We start from the raw sequence: 10,180 nt of genomic DNA, 5'->3' as shown, positions 1-10,180 counted from the left end.
CCACCTTCCCTTTGGTGGTGACGGGATTCGTCTTTCCCAATGTCCTGATGGCTTTGGTCTGGAGTGGGGGTGGAGTCCACAAAGCCTCCATGGAATTAGCTCAGGACATCATTTCCCCCTAACACAGGGAGCAGCGGGCAAGTCAGGAGAGGTCTGCTGTGCCATGTGGGTAGCTCCCTGGCCTGGGACTGAATTCCTGCTGCAGTGGCTGCGGGTAGCTTCATAGGTTGTGTCTTAACTGCTTGCGCCACCAGGGAGGCCCCCATGGTTTTAACTTTATTGAGAGACATTGGTTTATAATCCTCCATGTTGCTTATCACTTCTAGGGACCTCATACACGATGGTGGTCCCAATGGACCATCCCACCGAGCCTGAGTGTGTAGTGGGCTATACCTTTTCGGTTTGTGTAATTACACTCTATTGAAAGGGGGAAAAAAAAAACCCTGAATATGGTAAGCAAGTCTACTTTCCCTTATCACTCACTAGGTCGCATTCCCAGAAAAGAGAGCAGGGTGGGGGACAGTTGGGTGCCGTCAGCCCCTCCCCCTTCCTTTGATGTTTTCCCTTTTTGCTCCACCTCCAGCTGCTTGACCTTGTAACTCAAGTTGTAAACTACCCAAGTAACCTATGTGAAACTAACTGTGTATAAAAAAAGCTTTTGCGTATACCCAGGGCCCCAGATTTTGGAGACCTCTCCAGTCTGGTGCCCACAGTGTAATAATCAATAAACCTGTTCCTGCTTGACCTTAGAGTGCCGATTGGTCCCTTCCATCCTGGCAAACAGTTTTCCATGACACTCTAGCATTCACACAATGAGGAAAGTGTCTAAGAAGGGACTTCTCAGACATCTCCCCTCTGTTAAGAGATGCACGACTGTATAGGAAGTTTCATGTACACAGCGTTCTAATTGGCACTGGCATACTGAGGGCGCATTCGTAGCCACTCTGAGTTGCTTGTTAAAGCACAGCCATCAGCATCAGCATCAGACCTCATATTGTTAGGGGGAAAGGATGTCCTGCCCTAATCCCATGCAGGCTTTGTGGACTCCACCCCCACTCCAGACCAAAGCCATCAAGACTTTGGGAAAGACAAATCCCATCACCACCAAAGGGAAGGTGGCTGGGACCTGAGGGTGGAGTTAAGCAGCCAGGTTGGGTATAAAAACCAAACACATGGGCCTTGGGGGGCTCGCTCTGTCGCTCGCCTCCTGGCTTCACGGCTCCTGGCTGGCGGCCAGCTCTCAGAGTGCCATTTGGGATTCCAAATCGGTGGATCACGTAGGACGCATTTAAAACTTTGTCTCCCACTTTTCTCCCTGAGTTGTACATTTCCTCATTTGCCCTTCCTTTTATTAACCTTTCGTGTGTGCCTGTAGTGGAATATTAATAAGTCCCTTTAAGCGCGCGGGTGAGGACCCACAGTCAGGCAGCCTGTTTTGTATCGGGGCTGCCCTGTAACAATATGACCTTGTGCTTGGGTCCTTGAGCACCTGATGACTTTATTACCACATTTGTACATTGCCATCATTAAGAGCGGCTCGTCTACAGAGCTGTTGGGAGATTAACGCACCATGTTTAGTACATTGCCCAGCACAGAGTAAGCGATCATATAAATGTTAACTATTGATCTCCTCGCTATTGTTCTGAGGCTTTCTGGGCCTGGCAGGGAGGAATGCAGGGCCATGTCTTTGCCCAGCTTGCAGGTGAGATCACCCTGCCAACCTCGGGGCTGGAGGCCCCCCAGCCTGCCCTCACCCACCCAGAGAGGGCAGGGCGCGACTGAGCACAGCCGGGACCCCGCCCAGGCGGCGTTTATAAGTGCGAGTCGGGCGCAGGCGCCGTAAGCCCCGCCTCCCGCCTCCCGCCACGCGCCGCCGACCCGCAGCCGACGTGGGCATGGAGCCGAGCGGGAGCCCCGCGGCCGAGCCCCGCGGCCGGGCACGGGGAGTGGTGCTGTTTCGGGGCCCGGTGGAGCCGATCGTCTTCCTCGCCAACTTCGCCTTGGTCCTGCAGGGCCCGCTTACCACGCAGTACCTCTGGCACCGCTTTAGTGCCCAGGTTGGCTACAATGGCACCCGCGACCGGGGCGGCTGCAGCAACCACACCGCGGACCCCAAAATGCAGGTAGCGGTGGCGAGGACCGGCGAGGATCTTGGCAGGGGGCGGGCCCTCTGTAAAATTGGGGCGCCACCGAAAGGGTTAGGAATGTGGAAAGGCGGGGGAGGAGCGAGCAAGTTTGGGACCTGAGAACTAGTCTGGGGGTGATACAGGGCAGCAAGAGGTCTTTGGCCTTAGCCACCGGTTACCGGGGTGCATACAGTTTTTCTAGATAATGCAGGGCCTTGAGGGTTCATCAGCAGGGGTAAATATAAGGGCAGTGGTCCTTGTCTATTTCCCATACCCCACTCTCGTGTCAGTTTTTGAGTTAAACTTATCTAAGTTTAGGGCACCAGAGAGGGTCATCCTCACTGTATGCCCCAGGATGGCGATGGTTTGGAGGGTGGGAGCCAGAGTTGGGAGCTGTACCCTGGTAAGACTTACGTGCTCACAGGAAGTGGAGACCCTCACCTCCCACTGGACTCTCTACATGAATGTGGGCGGCTTCCTGATTGATCTCTTCTCATCCACCCTGCTGGGTGCCTGGAGTGACTGTGTGGGCCGCCGTCCCCTGCTGGTACTGGCCTCCTTCGGTCTGCTGCTTCAGTCGGTGATTTCCATCTTTGTGGTGCAACTGGAGCTCCATGTTGGCTTCTTTGTGCTGGGCCGCATTGTTTCTGCCCTCCTTGGCGACTTTGGCGGCCTCCTCGCTGCTAGCTTTGCCTCCGTGGCAGACGTCAGCTCCAGCCACACCCGCACCATCCGTATGGCCGTGCTGGAATCATGCATTGGGATAGGGGGGATGCTGGCCAGCCTCCTTGGAGGCCACTGGCTCCGGGCCCAGGGTTATGCCAACCCATTCTGGCTGGCCATGGCCTTGCTGATAGCCCTGACTTTCTACGCAGCCTTCTGCTTTGGTGAGACAGTGAAGGAGCCAACACTTACCCGGCTCTTCACACTCCGTCACCACCGATCCATTATCCAGCTGTACATGTGTCCCGCACCAGAGAAGTCCAGGAAGCATTTAGCCCTGTACTCATTGGCCATCTTCGTGGTGATCACTGTGCACTTTGGGGCGCAGGACATCCTGACCCTCTATGAGCTGAGCGCACCCCTCTGCTGGGATTCCACACTGATAGGATACGGTTCTGCGATGCACCACCTCACCTACCTCACCAGCCTGCTGGGCCTGCGGCTTCTGCAGTATTTCCTGGCCGACAGCTGGGTAGCTGAGATTGGCCTGGCCTTCAACATCATGGGGATGGTGGTCTTTGCATTTGCTGTCATCACACCCCTCATGTTCACAGGTAAAGTGTGTGGGCTCAGGGACAGTTTGTCCCAGAGGGACGGAGTGAAAATTGGGGGCCAGCAACTAGATGCCAAATGGGGTTCATGTCATTGCCTGTGAAAACATGATTTGCCCCCTAGCCTGCACTGGAGGAAAGACAGTAAGAAACTTCATAAAGATGCCATTTCAACAGGTGAAGTAACTAATCCACATCTGTCATATTGTTAGGTAGAGCAAGACAAAGTATGGCTCAGATACGAATTATTTCACCCCTTGGCCTCCCACAGCCTATATTGGTTCTTAAACAAAGTCCATGCTGTTAGTGCCCTAACACTCATTTCCCTGATAAGAATCGACCTACCTCAAATATCCTTGGTCATCGTCTTTGTTGTTGTTTTTTTTAAGATTTATTTATTTATGCATACAAGAACTGGGATACAGGCCAGAGGTGTGGGAGGGTGAGAGGATTCACCAGAGACAGAGTTGGGGAGCAGCACAGGCAGATTGACTGAAATACACTGCTGAGGGGAGCAGCGGGCGAGACAGGAGAGGTCTGCTGTGCCATGTGGGTAGCTCCCTGGCTGGGGATCAAACTCATGCTGCAGTGACTGCGGACAGCATCATAGGTTGTGTCTTAACCCCTTGCACCACCAGGGAATTAAAACCACAGAAATTTACCCTCTCACAGTTCTGGAGGCCAGAACTCAAGAGTTGCTGTCACAGGGCCAAAATCAAGGAGTCCCCAGGACCACACTCTCTTGAGAGGCTCTCAGAGGCCTCTGGCTTTTGGTGGCTGCAGGCATCCCTTGTCATGCTAAGCTCTGGCTCTGCAGTCATACGGCCTTTCCCTCTTCTGGGTGCCGTCTCCTTTCTGTCTGTCAAACAACCCTCTGCTTGCCCTTTCCAAGGATTCTTGTAACTTAGGTCCCAACCTTTTGATCCAGGATAATCTCCTCATCTCCAGATTCTTTTTTTTTTTTTTTTTTATACAAGAGCCGGGGTACAGGCCAGATGTGCAGGAGGATGAGAGGATTCACCAGAGACAGAGCTGGGAACAGAACAGGCAGATTGATGAAATACACTGATGAGGGGATTAGCGGGCGAGACAGGAGAGATCTGCTCGCCATGTGGGTTGCTCTGAGGCCGGCAGGGATCGAACCAGCACTGCAGAGGCTGCGGACAGCTTCACAGTGCTGCGCTCAACCGCCTACGTCACCAGGGAGGCCCCCATATCCAGATTCTTAATAATCACATCTGTAAAGATCCATTTTCCAAATAAGGCAACATCTTCAGCTTCTAGGGGTTGGGACCTGGTATCTTGAGGGGGCCAGTCTTCAGCCTCCTACAGCCCAGGCTATATCAGGTGGCGAAGGCCTTGTTACCCTGTTACAGATAGAAGTCAGGCTTCAGGAGGTGAAACATCCAAGGCCACACAGGTTTTGACTGTGTCCGGTTTGGAACTCGGGGCTAACTTCAAAGCCCGTGTTTGTTTTCTGTGCCCTGCCATGTCCCTGCTAAGTGCTGAGTGGGTGGGGTGCCTGCCGTGACCACAGAAGTGTCCTGATAGTTGGGGAGGAATCCACATCCTTCATAAAGGAGGTGGCAGGAAGCCAAGCCTTGAGAAGGGTAAGTCTCCATTCCTCCTTGGTCATTGTCTCCTTCCCCATAAAGGAAGTTCTTCCTGTGCCTTCCCCGTGTCCCCGTGCAGGGTCCTGTCGGTGCTCTGCTTACTTGGGCATCCCTCTCCCCAGTGTCATTTCCTGATGATTGATTCTTCTCCACAGGATACGCGCTTCTCTTCCTGTCTTTAGTCATCACACCTGTCTTGCGGGCCAAGCTCTCCAAGCTAGTGAGCAAGTCTGAGCATGGTGAGTGCCAGCATCTGTGTGTGGTCCCTCATGCCCTGAGCTGGGCGGTGGGCAGCCATGGACTGGGGCCGCTTACCTTCCTGCCTCCCTCCTGGAGAATGTGACCAGACCAGTGCACCACTGTTAGATAGCCTGGGGCTGGCCAGGGCCCTTAGTATGTTGACTCTTCAGACCGCAGAGATAGAATTTGTAATCAACAGAAGATAGTTATGTCCCTTTGGATAACCTGAGTAGAGGATTTACTCTCCATAGCTCAGTTTTTCCACCTGTAAATAAAGATGTGATGCCAGAGCCCCCGCCCCACTAGAGTGAGAGTTTTCAAGGTCAGAGAAAGGATCAGCCTCGTTATGTAGGTTTTATTATTCCCAGTGAACAGATGAAGTGGAGGTTCAGAGTTTAATTGACTCAGTCAAGGTCACTCAGTAAATGTGAGCTAGGCTGAAAACCCAGGTCTGTTTTAGAGCCCAGAAGGTCTTAGCATCTGCGTTTTAGTCCTGGCTTCCTTAGTCTGGCTGCGTAATTTTGGGCAGGTCACTTTCCTTCTGTCTCCTCTGCAGCCTGAGTGGTTTGCTCTTGATGACACCTAACAGGTCCTTCCAGCTCTGACATTCTGACAGTTTAACCTCCTAAATGCAAAATGTGTGCTCTGCTGGCAGATCTATAAAGAATAGCTACTCGGGCTCTGAGTCCTTTGTCCCCCGTCTGAAAGTCTGATAAGACCTGACTCATTTTCCCTTCTGCCCTGGAAGGGGATCTGGTGATGGACACTCTGGCCCATACCTAGCCTTACCATGGGTTCTGTTGTCTCCAGAACCATGTGGCTTCATTTATTCACTCCGTAAGTTTTTTCCTGCACCTTCACTGTGTCTAGAGAAACGAAGAGGAACAGGAGAAAACAACAGCCCTCACTAACTGGCTACCTCTAGGGGGCCAGGCTCCTTGATAGGTGCTTTATGTGCAAACTTCATGTTACCAACAACCTATGAAATAGATATTATCCTTATTTAACAGAAACTCAAAAGGATAGGCAGCTTACTCAGCGATCATACAGCTAGGAAGTGTTGGAATGGGGAATTAACCCAGCAATTAACCTCAAACTGGAGATGATTCCAAAGAGGGTGAGCCAAAAACCATTCTGATCAGGCTTCTGCTAGAAGGTATCATGTGTACTTTCATGTGGATTTAATAGCAGTCATTTATTTCCTAGTCCCTGTGTGCCAGCTGCTTTCCATGCCTGGCCTCACTGACTCCTTAACACAATATGTGATGTGGTAGGATTTACAGGTGCAGGAGGTAAGACTCAGAGAGGTCAAGTGACTTTCTCCCGGTCACACAGTTGTGAAGTCGTAGTGCCAAGATTTGAACCTGGATCTTTCAAACTCCAGAGTGGTATTTCTTTCTTCACAGGTGCTCTCTTTTCTGCTGTGGCCTGTGTGAATGGCTTGGCCATGCTGGCAGCCTCCGGCATCTTCAACACGCTCTACCCAGCAACCCTGAACTTCATGAAGGGGTTCCCCTTCCTCCTGGGAGCTGGCCTCCTTTTCATCCCAGCCATACTGATTGGGTAAGGCAGGACTCTGAACTCGTGCTCATAAAGGAGCCCTTTACCCTGAAGGTCTTCTCTTCCTCCTCCCAACCGGGAATGACAGCATTCCCAGAGCCCTTCCCCTACCCGACTGTCCCCTTGCAGATGACTGCCTCAGCCCCTGGGAGCCGTTCCCTCAGTACAGGGCAGAGGGGTGGGTTAGGGAAGGATCAAGCTAAATGTGCTTGTTGGCAAGACTCTACCCAAGTTCCCCTGGGCCCCCTCCATTCCCACTTTTCAGATGGAGCTATGTTGGCAGAAATACACTAGAGGGAACCCCAGAGAGCATTCTTGGCTATTTGTGACTGGGCCACAGGCTTGCCAGACCCGCTGACTTCCCCCATGGCCACAAGAGTCACTTTCCAGAGGACATGGTCTTCCACCTCTAAGCTTGGGGAGTAGGACAACTAATCCAGCCCACCCAAGGAAAGCCCATTTCACTTCTCCAGGATTTGAGGATCTGACCCATGTCAAATCTGAACCCTCTTTTGTCTCCACAGGGTACTGGAAAAGATAAACCCTCACCCTGAATTCCAGCAGTTTCCCCAGAACTGATCTGCCTGGGCCAGGGGACAAAGGGCAAGTGGAGCCAAATGAGCACTAACCAAGTAGAATTACCCATCTGGGATCCCAGCCCACAGCAGCACCGCAGTTCCCCTTGAGGGCATGTTCCCCTTGGACAAGGTGGTCAAGCCAGATGAGTCCTGCCTGTTCCACCGCTGTGCCAGCCTGTGTCTCTCAGATCTAGAATTGTAACCCAGACAGGCCTACTCCTGGGTGGATGGTGGGGGAGCCATTTGCAAGAGCGGTCCATTTACCCTTTACACCATCTGTCACTTAGCCCTCCAAGGAGAGGCTAAGTGATACTTAGGAGAAAGATGAGGGCTGGCCTCTCTACTTCCAGCCAAAACTGCACAGCTCACTGTGCTCATTTCCTGGCGAGCAGCCACCAGTCACTCCAAGTGATGAGTATGGTACCCAGGGAGTGCCAGCTTTGGTGGGAGGGAGAGTTGTGGGAACTGATGCCCTCTAAGGGGAAGAGTGCTGCTGTCTCTGGTGAAGAATCAATCCTTGACGATAACCTGCCCACCCCTTGGCTTAGCAGTGTCAATCATAATAAATCAGTACAATCACACTGAGACACGAGGGCTGTGGTAGAGAATGGCTACGAGAGGAAGAGACCACATGAGAACGGTAAAGAGAAAGAGTAAAGATTCACTGGGGACTGGGAGGCCCGCCAGCTTGCCCGGCCTGTGCAGGCTTGCCACTACAGATAAATTAGGAAACACTGGATTAGATAATGTTCCGAGCACCTTCCTACCTCATATTCTAGAATGAAAGGCCTCTTCCTGTGCTATGGGGTAAGGCTAGAGTTGGGGCTGGACTTTTCACCCATGAGAGTCCCTCAGCAGTTCTCGGTCCCTGGAGAGAGGTGGGGTGAGGTTAGGTAGGGACCAAACTGACTCAGCCATGACCTGGAGGCAGCAACTGCAGTCCAGTCAAGGAGAAAACCCTGACCCTGCAGTCCTGTGTCAGAGCAGGCTTCAGGGGAAAGGCCATTCCTCAGCCCTTTGTCTCGGGACAGCCCTCTGAGGCCAGGCCTGGGTGGAAGGTGAGGGCCAAGGTGCCTGCCCTGGCTGCTGTCTGGGCAGTTTGTCACAGCAGTCCCTGGAACAGTCCTTAGAAACACTGGCCTCACCCAGGTGGAGGGCAGAGGCTGGGCTCTGATTTCTTGAGGAAACAGAAGGGCAGAGATCAACCAGAAGACCAAGCAGTAAATGGACAGAAGCAAAGGATGTACCAAACAGAAAAGGAGACAGCCAGGAAACCCTGAGTGCTGCCGAGGGGACCTCATGAGGAAGGACTGATGGGGGACAAAATGACAAAGCTGCTGGAGGATACTCAGCACACTGTATTGTTACTGTCTCAGCTCTGGGAGGGCAACATCCAGTTGATCTCATTCACCATCATATCCAGGACCTGGCACTGGTGGGCACACGTGTGGTATGAAGGAAGGAGAGTCAAATGCAGTCAAAGCCAGAGTTGAAACCAGACTGTCTCTGGCAGGGAGGGCAGTGGGGGGAGAGATCCTAGGCCCAGAGTGAGACCTTTGACTTTCTGATGATGTGGTTTAAGATCTAGGGGTGACCTGGCCTGCACCTGTTGAGAGGCAGCCCTGGACCTAGCCAGTGTTGAGATGTTAGCCACTGTCCTTGGGAGGGAAGGAGGGCAGTGGCTGAAGGGGCTGAAGCTGGGAATTTTGAAGGGAGGATACTTTCTTGTTCTATCCTAGTGAAGGAAAGGGCAGAGGCACATCTTGCTCAATTACTTATGTACAGCCCCTGGGCCAGCTTTTCATTCTGATAACCTACCCTTCACTGCGAGATTCTGTGGGGTGAGGGAGGAGCCAGCTGTGGTGGGCAACAGCCCTGCCCTGGGCTCACCTCCAGTCAGGAGAGCAGGCCCACTGCAGTGGACAGAGCACAGGAAGCCGGGGCTGGGGCCTAGGGCTACCGTGAATGACTAGGGGAATGGCATGCCACTCAACCTTTCTGAACCTCAGTTTCCTTCTCTGTCAAATGAGTACTGTGCTGGGTAGGGTTGTTCTGACAACGATAGAGACCATGGTATGGAATGTCTGGGAAATGGCGAAGAATTGCCAGGCATTTGCTACTTAGCCACCAGCAGCAGCTCCCCTGGCAATGTGAGAAAAGCAGATTCACAGACCCCACCCAGAGCTCCTGAATGGAATTTTAACAAAACTCCCAGGTGATTCAAATACACACCTTGCCCTTCAGGATCTTGCTTCTTCCCATGGAGCGATAGGTTCTAGCCAGGCTATTGCTCCTGCCACAAGGGGCTGCCTTGTCCCTGTTCCCCCTGAGCAAGTAGGTAGGAGAAGCCAGCTGGACCAGGCAGGGCAGGAGTCTGAAGCACAGCACCAAGGCACAGGGCAGGGCAGGCTGGCTGCCCTTTGAGATGTGGCCTGCTCTGGGCTGGGTCCAAGCAGGGGCTCTCAGGCACCAGTGAGTGCAGTAAAGCCGAAGCAACTGCAGATCTGCCGGACTGGGGGCTGGCCCAGCCTGCCCTGCCCATGCCTCCACCCCTGATGTGTGCAAGGAGGCTGCACCTCAGGAAGACTGAGGGAGGAGATTCAGGACCTGGTTAGGCGGCTAAGGGCACTGAGTGGCTATAGGGCAGCAGGAAGTGGTGAGCACAGGGGCCAGGCATAGTTGGACTCTCATCCCCGCTGGCTCCTGGGTCCAGGCCCTTGCTGGCTGAGAGGAGTTGGGCCTTGCCCTTCATCCTGCTCACGCTGTCTGCTCTCAGGGCAGGAAAGGGG

At 53.1% G+C, this 10,180-nt stretch overlaps 1 protein-coding gene across 1 annotated transcript; it reads left to right on the top strand.

Annotated features, from left to right (window-relative positions):
* Positions 1–1,895: 1,895 nt before the first annotated feature.
* SLC46A1 (solute carrier family 46 member 1) lies at positions 1,896–7,441 on the top strand (the record flags this gene model as incomplete). Its single annotated transcript, XM_084237845.1, is given in 6 exon segments — positions 1,896–2,123; positions 2,551–3,403; positions 5,169–5,252; positions 6,660–6,816; positions 7,338–7,388; positions 7,390–7,441. Coding segments are annotated over 6 exon segments (1,425 nt in total).
* Positions 7,442–10,180: the final 2,739 nt, after the last annotated feature.

The sequence above is a fragment of the Talpa europaea genome (genome assembly GCF_964194135.1).
Source record: "Talpa europaea genome assembly, chromosome: 7".
NCBI lineage: Eukaryota > Metazoa > Chordata > Mammalia > Eulipotyphla > Talpidae > Talpa > Talpa europaea.
Note: the sequence above shows the minus strand (reverse complement) of the source record. Positions and strands in the feature narration are given on the sequence as shown.